This window comes from Amblyomma maculatum, chromosome 10, assembly GCF_055883805.1.
Source record: "Amblyomma maculatum isolate TAMU_Amacu chromosome 10, ASM5588380v1, whole genome shotgun sequence".
In the NCBI taxonomy this organism is placed as follows: Eukaryota; Metazoa; Arthropoda; class Arachnida; order Ixodida; family Ixodidae; genus Amblyomma; species Amblyomma maculatum.
The window spans coordinates 146,782,397-146,806,199 of record NC_139353.1 but is presented as its reverse complement, the minus strand read 5'-3'; the positions used below and the strand labels follow the sequence as shown (position 1 = coordinate 146,806,199).

The window sequence follows — 23,803 nt, the reverse complement described above, 5'->3', positions numbered from 1 at the left end:
AAAGTTCCGCGGACCCGTCGGATGCTCGGAAAGTAGTGTATGCTCGAGCTATCCTGTCAGCCTCTTGGTTCCCTGCCACCCCCATGTGCCCCGGTACCCATATAATTTTGTGTCTGGTCTTGTTTTCTTCGTGGTTTTTAAATCTGTCGCTCGCTTCGAGGAGTATACGAAGCGCGTGACGACCAATCCTACCATTCATGAAATTTCGACAGGCTGTTTGAGAGTCCGTGAGTATCGTTAGCGACCGCCCAGCTCTATAGCCCTCCGCCACCGCTAGAGAAATGGCTACTTCCTCGGCCTCTGCTGCTGTGCAGTGTCGGATAGAGGCGCTGGTCACTTCGCGTAGAGACGAATTGACCACCGTGGCCACTGCAATTTTGTTCTGTCCTCCTCTCGAGGACGCGTCTGCATACACAGTCGTGTCTTCAGGAGCGTATGTTTTTTGAATAAAATTGGCCCTTGCTTCTCTTCTACCTTGGTGGAGGTTAGGGTCCATGTTTCTCGGGATTGGAGCTACCTTGAGGGACTTGCGAAGTTCGTCGGGGATCGTTACCGTCCTCGCTATTTCTCGCATCTGCTCACAGTATCCGAGTCTCTGTAAAAGCGCTCTTCCAGTCGTTGTCTGCAGCAGCCTGAGTTTTTGCGACTCAAGCTGCGCCTCGCGTAGTTCTTCGAATGTGTTTTGCAATCCAAGCGCCATGAGCGTTTCTGTAGACGTGTTGCGCGGTAATCGGAGCGCCGTCTTATACGCTTCGCGTAGCAGGGCATCAGCTTGTTGTATTTCACTCTTGTTGAGGCACTGGTAGGGCAGGCTGTACATAATTCGGCTCACTACCAGGTTTCTAACTAGTTTTAGTGTGTCCTCTTCGCGCATGCCATGCCGCCTGTTGGTGATGCGGGTGATCATGCGTGTCACTTGTAGCGTTGTAGTTTTGAGCATGGTAAAAGTGTGACTACTGCGTTGGTTCGATTGAACCCACATACCTAATATTCTTATTTTTGTCTTTTCAGGGATGGGCATTCCTTCCAGGTAGATGTTGAGTTTCAGGCTCTCACTGGTTGGGACGGTCCGGTTTTGTTTGCCTCTCCACACTCGAAGCAGTTCCGATTTCTCGGTCGAGCATGCGAGTCCTCTTTCTCCGAGATATTTCTGTACACAGGAGGCCGCTTCCTGTAGTTTTTCTTCCTTCTCCCCGAGGGAACCGGTGTTCGTCCAGACTGTTATGTCGTCTGCATACATGGCGTGCCTGATGCCTTCGATCTTCTCTAGTTTTCGTGCTAGACCTATCATAGCTATATTGAAGAGGATAGGTGAGATGACTGATCCTTGTGGTGTTCCTTTGTATGGCGCGTGAATTTTGTTCGATCGAAGGTCTCCCATGCCGATGGTGGCAGTTCTATCTGACAGGAAGGCTTTGACGTACCCGTGGATTCTGCGTCCGCAGTCCAGGTCGTCTAGGCCTCTAAGGATCGCTTCGTGACTGACGTTATCAAATGCTCCCTTGATGTCAAGGGCCATTATGACATTTTCACCTGTTCGGGGTACGTTGCGGAGCACATCTTCTTGTATTTGAAGCAGCACGTCCTGCGTCGAGAGTTTTGCTCTGAAGCCGAACATGGTATGGGGTACATGTTCATTATCTTCCATGAAATTTTGCAGTCTGAGCATCACCACCCGCTCGTAAAGCTTGCCGAGGCACGACGTGAGCGATATGGGCCTGAGATTTTCAATTTGGAGCTGTTTGCCAGGTTTAGGTATCATAATTACTTCGGCGTGTTTCCAGTCTGCGGGAACCGTCTCCGCCTCCCAGTGTTTGTTTAGAAAACTTACGAGCTCTTGTATGAGGTCGTCACTCAGGTTTCGGATCAGGGCATTGTCGATTCTGTCGGCTCCTGCTGCCGTGTTTCTTGTCGTATTCCTTATTGGCCGTTGAAAGAACGGAGCGCCCTTTTTGAAACAAAATACAACTGTCGCCGTCATGCCGGCTAAGCGATTGTCGCGTCATCCTTTGGGCTTTGCAGAAATCGCTTTATCAGACCTTGATGGCCTCGGTTTTGTACCCTCCGTTTCGCAAGCGTTTCCTAGATAGCAGGACTTGAACCAGCCTTGAACGATGCGCTGCTGCTGCTGCTAATCTATGTAGGGCTCTGTGCCAGCAGCGAAGCCCGGCGTTACCCTGGAGAGACGAGAGACGCCTAGCTGTTTTAACGCGGTAGCGTTAAGGAGCTCGCGTCGCAGAAAAGCCGGTGTCGTCGGCGGCGTTGGCCGTGAGCGATAAATCCCGGCATGCACTTCAATAATAGAAAGCAACTTCCAAGATGGGCTAGGTGGGAATCGAACCAGGGGTCTCCAGAGTGTGAGACGGAGACGCTACCACTCAGCCACGAGCTTTTTTTTTTCCTTTATTGCCTGACTTCAGCACAATACACAAAACCACTTATAGGGCACAACGAGGATTCATTAATACAACAATCATCCAGGTGGGTTGTGGCGTCGTCGTGCTAAAATTCGAGTTAGATGCTTGAAAGCGGTACAAAAGCGCTTCTAGTGAATGCGGTGTTGCCTTAGAAGCGTGCGGTAGAACGTTATACTGCGGTGTATATCGGTAATTATGAGCATGTTACTTACAGAAGTCGCAGTTACACGAGTAGCGAAGTAAGTTTCCGCTACATTTCTTCTGATCTGCGCACATGCAGAGCCATCTTGCGGCAAACACAGAAGAACCCCTCCTCGCAATGTGCGGCGCTGCCCCGACACGTGGCGCGCCACTCGCCCCTGACGTTTCGCCGTGCACCCTCAGGGGTTGCAGAAATCAAGAGTCATTCCTTTCTTTAGATCACTATCTTCGCTCACCCGCTTCTCCCCTTCGGGCGGCGCGGGTACCGGTGCGAGGATGCCCCAATACCCTTGCGTTTAATAAGTTTTCTTGCTCTCTCCCCTTCCAACATCCAGCGTGCGTCACTCGAACAGTGGTGTTTAGGCGACGCGGCTCCTCTTTCCGCTCGCAGAGCGATTGCTAGGTGCAGCGTCTGATGCCGGATGCCTCTGACGTGATCGCTGCGCCGTAGCGCTTCTGCTGGGAAAGCGTCCCCTGCGATGTGTGCCGAGCTGCTTCCGAGGAATCGTGCTTCTGCGTTGTGCTCAGAAGTGTTGAATATGAAAACTATGTCTTTGTGTGACTGAAGAGCACACCGAGCGAATGAGTGGGCGGTGCAAACGAGGTGCAATAACGCTATCGCGTTCCACTCTTGAAGGCGAAGCTTAAGCATCCTCCAAATTTTGTTTACAACACCCAAACCTGTTCAAGTTGTATTTTGTGAATGCTGTATTCTACTACGAATAGTTTGCTCACTTTTAGCATACCAACGAAAATGTTTTTATACAATAGTGCTCAATCGAGTGGAATATTTCAATCACCCTGAATTGAGGATTTGAAGCAAATTTGTTGAAAATTATTCAGCTAAGCATCTGAGTACTACGACATGCCACCTCCTTATAAGCTAATTGCATATGATGCTTACATTTTTTCTCATATATCCGCACCGTCAGCATCATTCTATCTGCTAGATTAGTCGTTTGTTGGCCCGATTCATTAGGTGCTTGTTTCTTTCTCACAGTTTAGTTTCTTGCGTATATTTTATTGGCCAAGAAAATCAGGTAGAAGCACATTTCTCTATTCAACCTGTTATGAGAGCCCGGAAATGTTTGAAAGAAGTCTCCAGTCTGGTAGTGTTCGTCTTTTTATTACTGCGCAATTCCTTTCTCTGGGCGGCGGCCTTCCGCCCCTTGGACCCTGAGTGGTGCGTCGACCCGTCCACAGCTTTGGCGCACCTGCGTGGATTTCGACGCGCGAATGCAACCTCGGACCTTGCTCGTATCGCATGCGGTGAGAGAGTGCGATCCGGGGAACGCCAGGAGTGCGAAGTGCGCGAGGACGGGATTGAGCGGTGCGTCAGCACGGAGAGCAGGCGCTGGAAAACTGTGCGAACGAGCGTGTGCGAAACAAAGATGTGTCATTGTAATCCAGTTGTTAATTGTTATTATACCCATTGTACTTTTTCGTAGTTTATTTGCGTTTCCAGTCTTTTCTTTCACTTTTTTTTCGTTCTAATGCTAACAAGGCAGTTTACATGTGGGTATCTTCTCTCCATGCACAATATTTGTAAAAGAAAAAAAAAACTACCTCCCACCCGCGCACGCCAGTAACTGTTCCACAACAGAGGTAGTTAGAAAATAAATAAGCTTTGATACCGAACCAAGCTTAATTGTAAAACAACGACTGCTTTATTTAGTTTTTGAACTCAGCAGCTATTCCTTATTGCCATATGTAGCGCAAGCATTGTATTGCAGTGAACGACGACGGAATCGCGAAATTGGGTGTGTGAATATAAAAGCGGAGATACGTTACAGACTTATTTTTTTCGCACTTCTGCGAAATAAGAATAAATAAACCAGAAATTCTAAAATTATGCTATCCATGCACTTGGCATGCCGTCGAATCAAATGTTGTTCTGCTGAGCTGCCGTTCTTGTATACTGGCTGCTACACCAAGCTATATTGTGTTCCTATGAAATTCAGTGTGACAAAGCCCCGGGCGGATATATTTCGCGTTTCAAGTTCTTGTGAAATGTAAAGCCGGCCCGCCGCCGTGCCGCGGGCGACTCTAGCTGGCTCTGCGATCATTTTTGCCACTGCAGTGATTTGAATATTCGCGGCTTGTTTAGCAAATAGCTGGCGTACTCGTTTGCCGAATGAGTGTTCCAAGATAATCATAGAGTATTTACCAGTACCGTATGTGTGCGATATTTCATCAGTGAATAATGCGCCATGGTCATTGCAGTCGTACTTTTGATTATACACGTATGTGGTGGTCTACTCGTTTGCAAAGCCTACAACGTAAGTTACGCAAGCGCTACTTATGTCAAATAGGTATATAAAAGAAATAGCGCCTTAAAGTATAGCGGCTGACGCTCTGCGTCGGAAATTCCCGCCGGGGCGGCGGCCGTGTGCACCTTGAACCACACGTGGAGCGTCTGGGCCTGCGTCTTGGATTGCATCGCACAGCATGTAAACCAACAACCCCACCTGCAGAGCGCATCCACTCGGCCAAGTCGGCGCCGCTGTTGCTGGCGCCGTGCCTTCATGTTTGTGTTCCTTTGTTTGTACTGTTTTCAATTGACCTAGTAAGCAGCGAACAGAGCGTCCCTATTTCGGCCCGAGTGAGTGCGATCACTGGACTGCAACAGAAGTGCGCGGTGTGTCGTCAACGAGAGCGGACGCTTGAGAAAAAAATGTGCGAACGAGTGCGATGAAGAAAAGTGTAACTGTAACCCAGTTACATTTTTTCAGCATAAGCTTAATATTCATACTGAGATTGTATGTGCAGTGTTTTTTCTCCATTTTTTTCTAATACTTCTTAGAGCGACAAAGGAGCAGCAAGCGTCGATATGATTTGCCATATGTGGGAACATCCATGCATGTGCGGACCGACGTTAATTTACCGCTCAATAATCCAGCTTTAATTTAGGTCACCAATGTTAAATCGTTTAAGCGAAAGTATGTGCTGCGATGCTTCGTATTCGTATAGCCTAAACGGCCTAGTGTATTTTTAGAGTGTATTTCAATGGAAGTGCGCTCGCCATAGTCGATTTCAGTCACGTACGAGCATTAATAGGTCGACAGTTATCTTTCACTAATTGCATCGCACTGCATGCGTGTCCTGTGGTAATCGTCTGTTTGAAGCCACTGTTGGTAAAACTTAATACACCCTGGGGGCAAAGAAATTTGCTAAAACTTTTGGAATTCTCTTTACTCAGAGCAGCAGAAATTGCCACGGGAGCAGCCATGGAAGAACCTGGACCATTGCCGAATAGAATACAAAAAATAGCAACCATTGCCTATGCATGATATATGACATGTCGTTTTGATTATTTGTAATCTCCCGGTCGGCGTGGAGCTATTTATCGCCGCCGCCGCCCTGACAGACCGGCAAACGGTGGTGAACTTATTGATATTTGACGCCGTTGAACGATCGTCGGTCTCATCCAAATTCGTCACAGTATACATGTGGATTGATTACAGTGCCAGCTTAAGTCAATGAAGATCTAGTGTAAAAGAAAACTGTGTAATCCCAAGCAACATCAACAACAGCTAGGTGGGATTAAAGCAAACACGACGGAGACCAGCACTGCGGAACTATAATTATTTAGACACAATATTTCCGAAGCATTTAAAATTGCAAAGGTAACTTGACAACATCGATTATGACAGCACAGTTAACGAATCCAAATATTAAATGAGCCTGCCAACCGCAAAAGCACGCTAATGCGGTTTTCCACAGAATATTTCCAGCCACATGCTAATATGTATCTAATATTGACCAGCAGGTAAAATAGACGAGACAATGTTGACTAAAGTGTATACCAATGCATCTGGCGGGACATGGTAACAGAACTGACAGTATTATCTTGTTCAGCATATGCCATATATTGGCCAACATCAGTGGAGTAATGGCTAACGCTGTTCGATATAGCCATCCTTATGAAATGGCAATGCCAATACCGTTGATATATAAGGTATGCCAGTGTATATCTGACCATGGCCGGTCTCGAGGGAGAGAGCGCTTCTCTTCTCTTACGGCCTCTCCAATGGGGTCTGTTTCCACCGCTCGCCGCACCTCGGTGGGGTCGCCACCGCCCCACTGCTGCTCCTGCGCTACAGCCGTTCACGCGCAAGGGAAACGCGCGCTCGCTTTTAGCCTCGCCCGCGTCGGTTGCAACCGGCAGGTCCTGACATTTCGCCCCGTATGATTTATACAAAGTCCGTCATCAACATCGAACATTTATCGTGTACGAGGAATAAAATACAGTCATCAATCCGCTCACGCGCGCGCTCCTTCGTCAGTGTGGCCGTGCACGGTCGAATGAAGCTTCGGGTACACTTCAACATTTTTTACCCCTAGGTTTTGTACAAAAATAAATTTACCAGGCTATGAAATCTGCCTTTGAATGTTTTAAGCAGGTGTAGCGCGACCTGACGTGAGTGCATGGTGAACTGTTGGGTGGAGATTGTCAACCGCTACCGTTTTCGTTTAGATCAGAAGAGGCACCGGCAAAAATTCATGGCGCGTCTCAGATTCAGAGTAAAGAACAAAAATTTACTCATATAGTAAAAATTTCACTTGTCTAGTGGGCTGTTCTAGCTTCGTTCAAAAGATATCAGTCGGTTGAAAGACCGAAGATGTATATGTAGTCTCGCGACTACTTTTAATCAAGTAAAAGGGCATACACAGTTAAGCAGAATCGAAAAAAGTGGCAAACAATAAAAAAATTGGCCTTCAAAGTTACACATTGCACTATATATTCATAAATTCATCAAAATGCGGCCTGCGTCTAGACAATTCTGGCTCAAAATCTTGCTGCACGGCTTTTGCACATAAGGAGTTGGCCTCGGTCTTCTCTGTCACTTTCCTGGTATAATTAATTGTGAAGAAGAATTCTGATACATTTTTCAAATATCAAAGAAGCGGACCTAATAACATAGCTGCTGTCAATTCCTTTCGGGAACTCAGTGTTGAGTTCTGAAATGCTGACTGAATCAGGATCTTAAGTACATCGAGGACATTTCTGTGTAGCAGGAGAAGGACAGCTTTTTCAAAAAAAAGAGCTTGTCCAATAGGGCAACAAGCTCTGGATTCGGATAATGCAGTCCACTAGAACATTGTCCTCGTAGAAGAGCGTACTACATGGGGCTGCTTCTTTCGCTAGTTTCAAGAACAATAGCGCAAGCGTTACACCCGAAGTTGATTAACTAAACGGTATATCCAGCGACGTAAGGTGAACCTGAATATATGACAGTGGGAAATGGGATGGTAGGAGATGCCATCACTTCCTTCAGTGCCTTGATTTTGCTCTCAGATGAAACGTCCATCTTGACAATGTAGCCATGTGCCGCTAGCTGTTACGGCCCTCGCATCTAGCATATATGTCATTCCCTCCCGCACATTAAACTTACTTTCCCGAAGAGAGCCTCACTGGGTCGCTATACAAGGCTTGAAATGAGTCTTCAGTGAGAGTGTCCTTTAACGCTTTAGAAGTTTCTTGCATACTTTCCATATAGCAGGTGAACTCATTTGTAAGTCACTGCATCGAGTATCACCTTCATCATTCATTGGCCTCTTTTTACAACTTCGAGGACTAGTGGTGTCATGAATATCAAACCATTTTTTGTTTTCATAATAAGCGTAATATCATGTAAAAATTTCATTAAAACAATGTTTATTTCCAAAATTAAAAATGTTTATAATACCACACATTGCGTAATATATTAATTGTAATAACATTTAAAACTCAACCCTACAACGTTTACTTTGACTGTTATACTAATACTTTATATCACGCAAGCATTTTGCATTTAAATTACATTTTTATGAAATTATTTTCATCTTCGGTGCTACATGAAAAGTTTACGGTTTTGCTATTGCAGACGAGTTGCTGTCATGTTAGCCTTGAAGAAGCTTTGATGTGATCACTGCTCATTCAGTTTTTTTTTTGTTCCTATTCTTGTACAGGCTTGGAGAAAATTCGGATTAAAATGGACAAAAGTAGCTACCATGCCGCAATGTATGCCATGCTTGTCGAACGTTTGCTGAACGACAGTGTTTTTTATATCCGTTCACGTGTGGTACGTTGACGACATGCCGCTGCAGCATATACCTTTTGTGCTCTTTAATTTCGGGGCTGCACTCACCACGAAACTCGCGAGCGACAGCGAAACCAGGCAAAAGCCACCCGCCGCCGCCGAAGCAGACGCAGAGCGAACAGTGAGCAGGTCGCGCCCCTTGCGGTGGCGGAGAGCGTAACTCAAAGAGAAAAGTTCCCATTGTTCCCGCGGCGATTGAGTAGGCTGTAAGAAAGAGCGCGCGCTCTCTCCCTCGAGACCGGCCGTGATCTGACATTGGCGGGCCATTTTAACAGAGCTCACATTATTGTCCAGCATATGTCGAATATTGGCCACCATCAACTGACGGCTAAGGCTGTCCATTATAGCCATCCTTATCAAATGGCAACGCCAAAACCGGTGATACGCCGGATATCCAGGCCCAACATTGCCATCCTCGTATAATGGTACCACCGATATTGTGAGAGCGTCGGATATGACGGGCCAATGTTGTTATAATTATAATTAGATACGACCAATATTGGTTACCAATGGAATCCTCGGGCCCAGTGTTGGACGTGTTATAGAATGGCACTACCAATACCGGCCATAAGATGGCAGCGCTGGGCCTACATAGGGCTGATCTCTGCCAACTCACTGACAATATTGGCCCGGGCTCTTGTGCTGCCTGGGCTAGCATGTGTTTCTTCGTTTCAAAGTGGTGTAAAATGTGTATGTGCGAGCTATGCAAAAAGCAAAGCGACAGAAGTCGTGCGTTGACAGGCCTAGACGTTTTAGTCTACCGTAAGCAGATTTTTTCTGCGAAATTAGTGCATTGACGTACTTCTATGAGCCAGTACTTATCAGTGTGCTTTATTACCATTCCGATTAAATTGTACTTGAATGCCGATCGATCGCGTTCTGAAACGCCCGCATGTCATGCGGTTAATGGCAGAGGTTTTAGAGAATAGGCTTGAAATTTGTTCAATTTAGACCGACCATGCTCAAGGAGCTAACCTTTGTCACCAGATAACTTCAAAGGGCTTGCCAGTGGCATGCCGCTCATTTTCACCCGAAATCGAAGACGAAATCGTAATGTAGCGTCTTCAAAGGCTGCCGTGCCTAATTCGAAATGGGTTTTCCTGATATCATTTAAGTACACTTTGGGATATTTGTACGCCTTGCGTGAATATCATTATGTGATAAAAATTATGCTTTCTTACTTTCGATACCGCTTGGACATATTCGCGTGGTATTGCTAGCACCGAGAAAAATTCAAACTTCATCGTATTTCTGTTTAGGGGACTGAATTACAAGACTAGGCGAAAATAATTTTTCGCGCAAACTCCCCAACTATCAATGGGAAACAATATATTTGTTTGCTCGAATATAACTCAATATAGAATATCTATATTCGAAAGGTAAATCACGGAGCTCGCTCGTACGCTGCTGCTTTAGCTCACAACTACCCACCGTTTTGGGGTTTAGCAGCTGTTTGATGGATGTTTTGAAAAATAAAAACAATGACTTTCATGATCCTGCACTGATACCCTTAGCAGAATGCTTACGCCAAATTCGATTGACGCATTTGGCTAGAGTTCGTCTTCCACAACGGGCTATGCCTTGGAACAGGAAAAGATGTTAACGCTTGCAGAGGTGGTGTTCATTTTTCATAGTGAGATTTGTTAGTCGAAATTTGTACTAAGTAGTGCCGCATACGTGTCCGATCTGAATAGGGCTAACGCAAAATTTGAGCAAAAGCTACTCAATAAGGGGCAGCTCTCCGACGCAGGCAGACCCGGCAGAAAATGAAGTTTCTGCCCACCATGCTGGTTCTCCTTCGGAGCGCCCCCTCTTCTCAGGCTTCACTGAGGTGACATTGTTTGCAGACAGACAGATGTCTTTTGAGCCAGCAGCAAAATTTATGTAGGATATGTATGTGGAGGGCCTTAGAAAACACAGAGTGGTACAGTATACGGTATAGCTTAAATTGTAACCCACATTTGTCGGTCACATATGATATGTTCAATAAAGAACATAATAATTCCTGCTGATTCTAGAGCATGCGCGCAGCCTCCGAGTTCGTCCCTGAGGCCTTTCAATAGTGCTTTGCAGGTCCCAAATTTCATTATTAAAAATACGACGGTGTGTAACAAGGACAAAGACATAGAAAATGATAGGACGAGCACTCATCCTGTCATTTTCTAAGTCTGTGTCCTTCTTACATGCCCGAGTCTTTTTAAATAATGATGGCATACCAACTAGCCCAGCTTTCTGCCATGATCCAAAATTTCACTTTGTTACTTTGGTTCTGTGAAGAAGAAGATGGGCCGTTTCGCTGGACGCTGATGAGAAAGACGAAGGTGTGGAATTGCCATCGCGCAGATCGTGTTGGTCTTGATCGCCCTGCTTCCCCGTCGACCTCGACGTCGTCCTGAACGTCCTTCTTCTACAGTTCTAACAAAGGCCACATGTAATGTATGATGCTCCATAGTAGACAGCGCGCGGTATATTTTATTACGCCTAGTGACCGACGTAACCTATAAGATTACATCGCTACGCCCCAAGTAGCCGTCCGATACACCCACTTCCGAAATCGTACATGTGGCCCACCACAAGCCATATTATTCCCACTTCACACCGCACGCCTTACACGCACCGGGACGTCGCCTATTGCCGATGGGGATAGTGTTACCGGGAAACGCGCGATCGAGGAAAGGGTGTGCTCGGAAACGACGACGACGACGACCGAGGAACGCGTGAACGACGAAGTGTTTAGAAGACGACGACGCAAATTGGATGCTGTACAGCTCCTGAAGTCTTTGCTCCGTGTTCCGTTCATTGCAGCGCAAGTACCATTAAATACTTCCCCGTAACAATATGTCGATAGCCGAGAGTTATTTCCTGTGCGCTAATATCGTAGTGTAATCTGGACTTTTAGCATTTTGCCTTAAGCCAAATGCCGCCTCCTTGTCCCCGGTGAAAGCAAAGAACCTTGAAGACAGGAGACGCAACGATAAGCCGCTAATCCACGGCAGTGAACAAAGAGAGGAACAAAAATTTAAATGTATAATAAACACAAAAATAAGGTGTAATTATTATTCTTTATTGGCTTTTAAAGGTTGCATTTGCAGATATCGACGCCGGTACAAAAAGCTGCATGATCCGACTGTTATGGTTCGGCGGGTACATCCTTGCATATACGTTGGTCTCGTAAGATGGTGACTTTGCCTCCCGAAAGCTTTTTAAATTTCTGAATGCACGAACAGTCGTCTGGTTGGCCAGGAATAAATTTAAACATATAAAGAGCTGAAAATAAAGGATATCAAATTAAGCCCTTCTTCCTAAGAAAGAGTATTCAATTTCACACAATTCTTAAAACGCTCGTGGCATTGAAGGGCGAATTGTGCAGAAATTGAATATGAACATGAATATAGAATTCCCAGATTTCGCATAAAGGGGGGTAATGTTTACTATGAAATGACAAACAAAATGTTCAACAGACATTTAAAATGCATTATGGTCCCGCTGCTACAGTCCCATTATACAGCCTGCCCTCAGCATATCAGGTCTTCTAGCTAAAGTAACCAGGGTTTCCAGGAAGCCTTGTTCAGTGAAAGTAATTGAGCGCGCTTTAGATTGCCTATCCGATTCTTTTTTTGTTGTTTGCAAAGCTGAAATAATTAGTAATTACTAAAAAGGTAAACAAAAGCAAAAAGCAATTAGAAAATCTAACTCTCTTATTTGTTTGCCACTGCAAAAGATGTTTGTCGCAATACAAAAAGTTTGACCTAAATTTTAGCATCAACCTACCAACGGGAGGTTCTTTTGAAGCGAACAGCTTCACTGGCTTGTCAACACCGCGTCTGGCGTGCGTGTGATCCCTTTTAGCCACAGCTGCGCATGCGCGAACTCGCCGAGTGACGTCACTATGAGAGGCGCAGGTGTTTGTTTTATCAGGTGTTTGGCTTGCATCGGAACGCAAGGCAATTTCATAATCAGCGATAGCAAAATGGCTCTGGAATTTTGGAAAGGGTAGGGTCTCGGCGGAAGCGGCAAGGATTCTGGCCAGTAGACGAATAAACAGAAAAATTCGCCTAATTTGGACCCCTGCACACACTTCCGTTCTTGGCAACTAAGCGGCCCACGAGTTAGCCCGAGGTCTTTACTTCCGGGTAACTGTGGAGCCGCCCGACTGCCGGAACATGGACGAGCGTCTGCAAAATTATATGGAGATTATTCAATATTACAGGTTAAGCAGGAGCCTGGTGCCACCACCGAATAAGCGTTTAAACAATAGGGAGGCCCCGCCGGGGTGGCGCAGTGGTTACGGCGCTCTACTACTGTGCCCAAGGAAGCGCGATCGAATCCCGGCCTCGGCGGCTGCGTTTCGATGGAGGCCAAACGAAGTGGCGTCCGTATGCTGTGCGATGTTAGTGCACGTTAAAGAACCCCAGGTGGTCGAAATTTCCATAGTCCTCCACTACGGCGTCTCTCATAGCCTGAGTCGCTTTGGGACGTTAAACCCCACAAACCAAACCAATAGGGAGGTAGTCGCAAGGCGGCGCCTGAAAGCTGGGAACTTTGTAAACCCGGTCTGGCATATGTCCAGATCGACGAAACAAAAAAACGATAAATGCAAGCACTGTGGGGAGAGAGGGGCCCTCGACTATGTAATCTGGGAATGTGCTTGCTCCTTAGGGGCTAAAACAAATATAAATTGTAGAGACGCCTGGGAAGCCCTGCTGCAGAGCGGGGCCCCCCTCCACAGCAACAAGCCTGGCGGAAGAAGCTGCGAAGAGCCAATACCTGTTTGCCTGCTTCTGATCGCTGAGATCTCGGCTCCCGTCCCTTAGGCCTACATGCCGGGGGCGGGGATTGGGAGCCTCCTTATCTGGTGAACATCGCATCGCATCCCAGGTGTTTGAAGCGAAAAGCTTCACTACGAGGGTTAGAGCCAAGCTTCGCGTATGCCGTATGCCGTGACGTCACAGCCTAGGCCAAATGAGCGGCCCCCTCACCAAGCTCTGCTGGCGTTGCCTAGCAACGCTTAAGAGGTGTGCGACTCCTCCTCATTAAAAAAAGATTAGTATCCATCCGGGAATCGAACCTCCATAATTCTGCTTGTGTACTGTGAGGATGATAGTGGGATTCCGCGAGTGACAGATGCTGCGATTGGCGCGCAATTTGCAAGTACCAAATACTAAAATAGTTAAGTCCCTCAATGAGGGTGAGGTCAAGGTGTGACGTTACCCATCTGCCGTCAGCTATGAGGATCAAGCGGCAGTGAGTGCGCTCCAACGCCGCCTGGCGGCGCTTATTGCCTTCCGCGTGTGACAAATGCTGCGCCTTTCCTTTCCTGTAAACGAATTATAGAACGCCAGAGAACTTAGAAGCGCTCGACGTGGAAGCCAAGGAGAGTTTAGCTGCTGATGAACGGCGCAGAAGACTGGAGAAATAAACTTCTTCTGATCCCGAGGTAGTCACAGCTTTTTTCTACGTATATCCAGGCATAGCAGAACTAAGCCATGTTTAATTTTTTTACAGGTCTTAAACCGCAGCAGGCAATGAAATAAATGACTCCACGTGAAACCGCTTCTACTTAAGCATAGTGTGTTGTAGAACCTTGCTAAACAGGGGTGTGTGTCTGCACGACAGGGAACAATAGCCAGAATCTGGTAATCATTTCAGGGCCTATATATAAAACTTCGCAATCGTATCGTTATTTATTGCCCGTTGCTAGCCTAATTTCTGAATTGTCTGCAACCTTTGTCTAGATATTGTGCTATACACGAAAAGCTATGTAATTATTCGTGAACTTTTAGCTTTTTCAGAGGAAAAACATACTGCTGACTATGATAGGCGACCACAAAACAGCTCTTATTTGGTTTCGTGATCCCTGTCTTTTAGGCGTTTCATTTTAATTAGGTTGACTACCTGGCACATGAAAGCTCTCAATTTTTCAGAACTGTTGCCGTATTTTCTGCATGAGAAAAGCTAGTTAAATTTCAAGCTGAAGTCAGCATTGAAGATTTAATCATGGCGTTCCTATATTCTTCTGCTAATATATGCACAATATTGCTTCTGGGCGCTATAACATGTCTTTCTAAATTGTGGAACCCCCGCAGCCCTCTTTCGTTTCAACATAGGTGCCCAACTTTCCATTTGTCTTGGTGCATGTGCGCGCAGTGCGATTGCGCATGAGCGAGCTCTCAATCGCGTGGGCAGCATGTGATCTCCACGGCAGCGAGGGCAGATGAGTGCGGCTGAATTAAGGCCCGAGGTATCCGGCGGGGGAACACCGCTGGAGCGGCGGAGCGGTCGGCGTGCGGCACGGAAGAGCAGGAAGCACGCGGACGGGGTAGAGGCGCTTTACCCAATCAAATGCAGAAGCGGGGCGTCCCGATATGAGCTAGGCATTTCCGTGTGAGTTGCTGCCACCCAGTAGGAAGCAATGATTGTAGTACTGGACGAGACTCTATGACCATGTCACGTTACCCTATTCCTACCGCAGTGTGTTTCGTGTTAAAGCTATGATCTCAGTTCTGTTTTAATCTTGGCATTGCGTTGTTGCGAGTATCGGCAACAGGTCTTGCTTCGCAGCGGCGTATGATGTTGTGTCTTTGCTACATGTTCTTTGTTTATCAAGAATAAACTGGTGTTTTTAGAAGACTAGATTTGTCACTCGTCAGGTGAACCAATGGCTCGTACACACGTTGTTTAGAAAGGGGGGATTCAAGGTTTGAGCATGCTAAGCAAACCGCGTTACCGATTGTATTTTTCCTTGTTAGAAACGTGCATGGAAGCCGTTTAGACGCCCATGATGCATGTCCTCTACCATTCAGGAGAATTATTGGGATAGGTCAAACATGCGTATCTTTAATGAAAGGCCCGCCGTCAGGATTGTGTGCAAACAACGCAAAAATACGTAAAATGTACCGCAATATGCTACAAATATTTCCCACTGGCGGTGAATGCATTGGATACAGGATTAAGACCGCAGCCTGATGTCGCAGCAACACTGTTATAAACTTGACAATTGTGAGGAAAACGGGTGCCACTTCAAGCTGCTCCGCCTACCTCATCTAAAAAGCTTCAAACCCAAAATCTATAAACAATATTGTGCATCTCACTGGTCACGGCAAGTGCTGAGTGTGCGTCTGCTGTCAAAAATCTTTGTTTTATCGCATCGTAGTGCCCTGCTCTAAGAAATCAATATTCGCTGCTAGACCATCCCCTCCTATGCGTTTCATGACTCGGATTGACCGCGTAATGACCTGGGCGGGTCAGCGTGAATTGATCGTCATGCGATGAGCTGTTGACCCTAAAGCTCTTCTCACGCTGAACAGGCCTAGTGCTCAAATACGCTTGCTGTAAAGTCATAAGGTCTCAGAAGAAATATGCATTCTGCATAGCTACAGCTCCGCATATAAACGCGCTGATAATCAACTAGGAAACCATTAGGTGCGCCCTAAACCAGCACTTGCCCACGTGATATTTTTTCACCTAATTTACTTTGCTCATTAAGTATACGCGTGAAGTCGCGAGCGCCATTTTGTGGTGTAGCTTGAAGCTTCAGAAAAACAAGCCAAACCATGTAACAGTGAGTGTTGATAAGCCGGAAGCCATTCTATCTGCTTCATGCATTGCAATAACGCCGCCACGATAATGTAGGTAAATAGCCGCTCTACCTTCAGCTCTTCTAAACAAGAAAACTTGGCTGAATTGCGGTTTCCAGTAGAAATTTGCATGCACGAACGAAGCCCACTGACAGCTCATCTCTGCTGCCCGGTACAAAGATTTTCGCTTCGCAGTATTTGCGAACTCTGCGCTTAACATTTCGCAGCCACCGAATTGGAATCCGCCTTCAATATAAGCCATTAAGCGTTAGTTTAAAATTATATGGTATTCCCGTGGAGCCGATGTACGGTGTGATTGGTACTTACTCTGGCCGGTACGATTTGACTGCCCAACAAAGCAGTTCCCCGGTACGACATACAGAATGCTTTGAAGGTCTGATTCGGTCTCTGAAAATAAAAAATAAACACGCAGCTTTAACACCCTTTTTTCGAGCACGAATATCATTATCCTACAAAAAGACACCCTTCAAGGGCCTCTGAAATGTTTGCTGAGGTATTATTTCCACAAATAAGACCAAAGTAATGGCTTTGAGAGTATTCGTGTCAAATTGAAAATGTTTTTGGAGCCTGTGTTTCATTATCATTTTTAAAAATTGTTACTAGCGACCGCTCGCCAATAATTAGAATAACACTTTCCCGCGCGCCTCCTTGCCTATTATGTGATCGTGGCATGCTGGGTGCGCCCGCTCATTGGACGCTCTCAAATAATGCTGGTGGACCGGGGCACGGTGGGGCGATGTCTCAATTTGTTTCCTTTTTTTTTTTTTAATTGCGCACTACAGCATGAAACAGACACAAGAAAAAAGAGGACAGCCAACGTACGTAAGGCAACCATCTGGTCCCCTCGCTGCTTTGCTTGTTTTCTTTATTTTGTGCGGGGCCTGCTAAGAGCATGATTTCTTCTGCCTTCCCTCTCACATATTAATTCGTTGATTTACGTTATTCTTCTGTAGGATGTTTTGTTGGTCTAGTTGGTGCATTATTTCAGACAAGACAGTTGCGTGAAAAAGACACACACAAGACAGGGTACGGGACGAGCGCTAGCCCCGTACCTTGTCTAGTGCGTGTCTTTTTCGCGCAACTATCATGCCTGAAAGACTTCTCTCCTATTAGTCTGTTGCATCTGTCTTCAACTCTAGACTAATTACAGACCTTACAATTTTGTTGTCACTCCATCGCACCTTTCCCATTTCCTCTACATCTTGTACAATGTCAGGACTTTAACACAGATTGAATTTGATTTGATAATAATGAAACTGAATTTCAAAGTTAAACACGCTGCCCTATGCGACGACCGCTAATCCTCCAGCGTACCTACTTTTCATTTTTGCTCTCTTATAACACCGGGCAGTCGCTTTCCGGGGATTTGAATAACTGCCTCCGATTTGAAAGGCATTCCTAAGAGGGAACGCTTCAAAGTCCCAAGATTAACCCATTTATTAAGGGCAAAACTGCGTTTTGAAACTTTTATCAAACAATTATTGGATACATAGGCCTGCGCGCCTTCACATTTTACTTTATTTCTAAGAGGACACAAACCTCACAGCCCCCGTATTGCCATTCTTAATTTTTTTTACTCTTAATATTACGGCCTGGTTTATAAGAAAATCCAGGTGAGACGGACAAGAATAAGGAAAGAGCTCAACGTCAGATAATGAGATACCCTAATACCAATGCAGGTTTAAATTTGATATTGCAGCTATAAACTTATTGTCCCCTCTAAAAATCTATATGCTTCGCTTAAGAGGATAAACAGTGCCAATTATTCCGAAGTAATCAAATAATGTGCTTGTTGTGGCAACAAGGATTTCACACATTACCTGTCCGCCGTTTTATTCACTCACCGTTATCGTACGTAACGCGAAGGGTTGTGTTGCCTTCCACTTCTAGCGTGGCGTTAGCGTCGATATTAAAAAATAATTGGAAAGTTTTTCAGCAATCCGGGACCGGCCCAAAGGACAGAAACCTCAAAGAATTTATCTTCGAGGCTAATAGGAACTATGTTGTATAACAGATCACCAAGGCAGGACTATGTTAACTCAGGTTATGCTTTGCTGCCAACACACCATTGCAAATCACATGACTGCGGCTGACAATGCAGCCAAGCCATTTTCCACAAACAGAGGGCCCAGCAAACCTGTCCTTACCCCCTAATTCATTTGCACATATTAAGGGGGTTTCCTGCTACTGCTACTTTTGTTCCCGAGGCGCGGCTATGGACAAATGCACGAATGCATTTCGTTCTTTATTGTATTTATTAAAAAATACAATTCTGGATCACCCTTGTTATAGTTTCCTGAAGTAAATGCCAAAAGAAGGAATGTCGGTTGCTGGCAGCTGCATCGCAACAAAATTCGTCACAACGCAAGCACAACAGCTTTGCTACTAGACATTATTCAGAAATAAAAATTTAGCAATATGCAATATTGGTTACCATATACCTCCCGAAGCTCCTACGTCTAGAGCTTCGATGCCAGGCCACAAGGCAGGTCCACAGAAATAAAAGCGTCATACCTTTTTTCGGTAGGTGTGATGCGTGCCGCTCTAGGATGTGACCTTATGCATTTTTCTCAGACTTGTTCCTTCCGTGCTGCAATTCTGGGCCGGTAATTATCAAACATTTGTGCTGTGCTCCTTAAAGCGTAACGTGCTTCAAAACCATTTCAAGTCTTTTGCAGAGAGACGTCGTCAGCACGTGTCAGTTGTTAAAAATATTCCTTGCAGATATTGTCATGTATAGCTAAAACTACCACAGTATTTTATTAAATCGTCTGTTTTATGAGTTTATATATATATATGAAGAATTTTTTTCTGACCTAGTCGATTGAATATGATTGTAAGAAACTGCAGCCAACAAAAAACAGCACACAGAAAAGAACGCGCATACACAAGGCTGACCGCGACAAAACCAAGACTAACTAGCTCAGAAACAAATTCTTCTGGAGAAACTTTCCAGCTCTGAGCCTGTCTTCTTGTCCCCTGTTCCTTCTCAATCCCCATCTTGCTGATTGCCACTGCGAAGTGCAGAGCTAGGTTTTTGTCGCGGTCAGCCTTGTGCACGTGCGTTCCTTTCCGTGTGATGTTTTTCGTGAGCTGCGACTTCTTTGCCCATTGCAGAGCTAGGGTTTTGTCGCTGTCAGGCTTGTGTACTGCGTTCCATTATGTGTGATGTTTTTCGTTGACTTTGAGCTCTTACAATAGTGTTCCACCAAATCGATCAGAAACAAATTTTTCTGCAGCAACTGTCTTGTTCTCTGAGCCTGTCTTCTTGTCCCCTGTTCCTCCTCGATCATCTTGCTGATTGCCACTGCCCAGTGCAGACCTAGGTTTTTTCGCGGTCAGTCTTGTGGACTGGCGCTATTTTCTGTGTGGTGTTTGTTGTTGGCGGGGTTTTCTTATAACCATGTTTCACCAACTAGCTCTGAAAAAAAATTTTCTGCAGCAACTTTCTTGTTCTCTGAGCCTGTCTTCTTGTCCCCTGTTCCTTCTCGATTCTCATCATTTACGCATGCTGATTGCCACTTCCCAGTACAAAGCTAGATTTTGGTCTCGCTCAGCCTTGTGTACGTACGCACTTTTCTGTGTGGTGGTGTTTTGGTGGTGGTCTCTTAGAATCGTGTTTCACCAACTAGCTCAGAAACAAATTCTTCTTATACAACTTTCTAGTTCCCTGAGCCTTACGTCTTGTCCCGGCTCCTTCTCCATCATCGTCTTTTAAGTATTCTGATTGCCACTGCCAAGTGCAGAGCTAGGGTTTTGTCGCGGGCAGCCTTGCGTACGTGCGTTTCTTTCTGTTTGATGTTTTACTTTGGCTGTGGTCGCTTACAATCATATTGTTACTTCAATTACGCTGTGCTGTGCCATCTTCGCATGAAGAAGAGGACGAGGTTGAAGCGCGGGGACTGGGACGAGACCAAGGCCTACTTTGATTGTGCCTTTCCCTTTTCGTAAGTAATAAACCCACCCCCGTGACAATATATATCAATCTCTGTGATACAGCGATGCAACAGGTGGTTCCTATTCTATACTCATGGTATATTTTACAAATTTCAATTCAAGAGCCAGGCAAAATTGAGTTTAAGCATGCTACTACGAACACTGTAGCATATTAGTACAGCAGCGTTAACGTTCAAATTGCGTGCACCTGTAGACTGCTTTTAATACTCAGCTTTGCTCCCCACCATATCTGTGACATGGACTGAATAATCTACCTGCAAATAGATTGCATAGGAGGAGGCAATTGCTCCACAAGTGCACCTTTTCTTGAGATGTTACTCTTTCTTTAACAGTATTGTCTTGTTTTCAGTCTTGCCTGTTTAGTGGCAGTTAACATTCGTTTCGGTCACCCTTTTCCCACATGAATTATGTTTGGGCTTCTTGATAAATTGTTATATGCAATATCTAGCATTTCTTCTGCGGAAATAAAAATGTGGTTTTGGAATCCAGCACACAATTCATACAGCCGTATAACCATCACGGGCGCATGCTTTTAACGGGATTTTTACACACTTATTTTTCATGTATATCTAGGACCGCGATTAAAACAGTCAATATATGTGCAAATTCTTGCTAAGGAGAGTATTGTATAAGGGAACGTTTCCGTCGACAACGTTCTACTTAGGTTTTTGTATTAGCCTTGATACCATGTAAGGGGGGTGTTCAAACTCTAAATGCAGTGTTTTGTTCCACATAGGAAGATTAAGTTTTTTCCTTAATAGGGAATTACATTATTTCTCTTAATAATAAAATATTGCAAACTTCCGAAGTGAACCTATTGTGAACCTATAAATGAATATTTTCATCTTTGTTCTTCACGGTTCAGGAAAAGCCCAAACGGGTAGCCTACAGTTAACCAGTGCGCACGTTATTGGGTTTCTCAGGTTCGCCTACAAATTAACACGTGCAAGTATGCCTAATATTCTTCTCGCGTCATTTTTATTTTTATGAGAAACACTCTACCACTCCTCAGATATACAAGATCTTTAAAATATAGCTGCAGTCATCAAGATTTGATCACTACGCCCTTAAGGTAACATACGGTGTGCCGTCGCAGCTGGCGTTCCGGAATGTCACATCGTATGTGGCCACATTGTTGTCTTCTGAAATGGAGGTTCTCTGGAACCGCTGGCACAGCTGCTCAGGTTGCGGGTCATTGGTCATGACGATGGTTACGACGCTGGCATTGCGGAGGAGCTAGAGTTAAGAATAAACCACACATTGAAAATACCGCGAGGAAAAGGTATATCAAGTATCGTACAAATCAACTAAGAGAGCAAGCATACAAGACGTAATTAGTGACAGACGTAGGTTCAAATATATATGCCATTTCAAATGGCAATTGCCGGTTAACTCTATTGATTCAACAACGTTTGTGTTCACGTTTGCATAATGGCAGCCTCCTAACCTCCCGGACAAGTTGGTTGTTATCTCTTTGTATCAGCAGCGCGCCCACAATCAAGAAAAAAAAAAGTGATAGGACAGGGCGCCGAACTTTCAACTTTCTCCTGTCTCCCTTTTTCCGGATTTTTGGCGCGCTGCTGATAGAAATGAATTCCTCATCTTGGCCGATTAGTTTCTGGTAGCCTTCATTCCGTATTGATCATATAAAGCGCGAACATATTTGGTGATGACTGCAAGTTTCTTTAAACGTTTGAATACTTTTAACATTATCCTACTGATTGTCATTTTGTCATGAAATTTTAGCTTTTTTGTCTCATTATATTGCGCATAAGAAATCGATTATCTCGTGTTTTTTACCTGTATTCTTTAGTGTGTTCGACACGAGTTCTCCGCTTACTCTGTCGTAGGCACCGTTTGTGTCCACCTAATTAGGTAAAGCCTTTTGATCCTGAAAGTGGCAACCTTTCTTCTGCGCCTTCAGGTTTCTCCTCACGTACTGCATACAGCGCGCTTTTTAAGCCCGGCATGCTGGCAGGTCATTTGCCTGTTTGATGGACTTAGTGCGCGTGTCACGCTTTTTAGGTTGCGCGCTCTTGAAAGTGTACAGCAGACAGCCAGCCGAGCAGCAGGGTCAGATAGCCGGTCGGTTGGTAATGGCTCTGTGCTGATTCAGAAAAACAATAAACGCTAGAGCCACGAATTCGTCTTTACAGAGAGGTCCAGAAGATCCAGTCATCCCTCAAGAATGCGCCGAATAGGAAGGCGAGTGGGAAAAAAGTTCGAGCATCGGCTATCTGGCGGCAAAGTTTGCAGAATGACGTTACTTTCTAGACTGTTAGGCTTTGCAGTTCAGCCTCTTCTAACACAATAACGTGAACGAGAAGAAAACAACTTCTTGATGAGTGCTGACACATTTACTCGAAGCAAGCGAACCGTTCAATATAATTCTGGAATTTTGGCTTTACTTTTAATACGCAAACACGCGGTGTACCGTCCAGTTATTTGGTAAATTGAAAGCACGTCTTACCGGCTCTGTTACGCATGTCTCTTGACCTTCGGGACAGTCCTCTGCGTGGTTGGTGGGGATCAGCAGGGCCGTTACTGCCACCACCGCCACGAAAAGGCTGTCGAAAGTTTCTTTTGGCGACATACTGCAGCGGCTGCAAAATATACCGATAAGAAATCTAACCCTAGCACAGACGACAGTAAGAAAGTTTATAAATGTTATTTTAATACGTGAAACTAGTGCAAAGGACTGAAACTTCAGACTTACGCAGCTCTTCTCTGCTCTCCAGTGCATCTAATAAAACCCCAAGGCTTCAATAAGGAATTTTCGCTATATGAGCCTCAGAGAAGGAGAAAAAATAAACGTGCATGGTGTTTGCAACAGGGTGGGCAATGGGAAATGCTCATCGTTTATTTACCTATCTGGTATAAGTATCTACTTGTCAGCAAGTCGCAAGGGCTATTGAGCTTTCTGATGAAGACACAAATTACGCTAGAATTTCGGGACTAGGCTGCTCCAGTGTACAACCCGGGAGAGAAGTTGAAACAGTGTATTTAGCTATGAACAGAAATGATACCTGAGTCACTCTGTCAACTAAAGATGTCCTCTTCACCAGTTTTCTATCCTCCTGATGTGCAAACAACAGCTTCGATACCACTTTATATCCTCGCCAGGAAAAGCAGTCACCACATCCACGCTCCGTCGCTGACGTTTGTGATGGCGAGCAGCTGCAATTTGTGGAAACATTCCTACTCATAGGGCTGCAAATGTTTTACGAATGCTTCTGAGAACGATGCATGTACCTAGTACAGGTGCATACGAGTGCGGCGGACGATTATTATTATTTTTTTTTCTTCAGCTCCAAGCGAAACCTGCACTGGAGTTTGCGGCAGACAGGTGGTGTACTGCTGATGAAATGATGGCGGATGGGACATTGGTTACACTTTCGGGCAGTCGATTTCATTCTTTTACCATAATAGGAAACAAATTAATGAGCAAAAACAATCGTGTGGCAAGCAATCTCTCCAACGTTTTTAATTGACCACTTCTAGCGGAAACATAATCTCGAGTCTTCCGGTAAATAATTTTTTCTGTTCC

General features: G+C 45.2%; 1 protein-coding gene across 1 annotated transcript; it reads right to left on the bottom strand.

Moving 5' to 3' along the window:
• Positions 1-11,751: 11,751 nt before the first annotated feature.
• Positions 11,752-23,406, bottom strand: LOC146177676 (uncharacterized). The gene is made up of 5 exons (XM_084581171.1): positions 23,283-23,406; positions 22,727-22,859; positions 21,338-21,492; positions 16,606-16,686; positions 11,752-11,968 (listed from the first exon to the last, which is right to left on the bottom strand). The coding sequence occupies exons 2-5, from the start codon at positions 22,847-22,849 to the stop codon at positions 11,953-11,955; spliced, it is 375 nt and encodes a 124-aa protein (XP_084437297.1). The 5' UTR covers positions 22,850-22,859; positions 23,283-23,406; the 3' UTR covers positions 11,752-11,952.
• Between the last annotated feature and the right edge of the window lie 397 nt (positions 23,407-23,803).

Excerpts from the sequence above, each read along its gene's own strand:
- LOC146177676 (XM_084581171.1), bottom strand. The coding sequence starts at position 22,849 with ATGTCGCCAAAAGAAACTTTCGACAGCCTTTTCGTGGCGGTGGTGGCA. Across the intron at positions 21,493-22,726 it reads AGACATGCGTAACAGAGCCG|CTCCTCCGCAATGCCAGCGT; the intron begins GTAAGACGTGCT and ends TCTTAACTCTAG. Across the intron at positions 16,687-21,337 it reads GCCAGCTGCGACGGCACACC|AGACCGAATCAGACCTTCAA; the intron begins GTATGTTACCTT and ends TTTTATTTTCAG.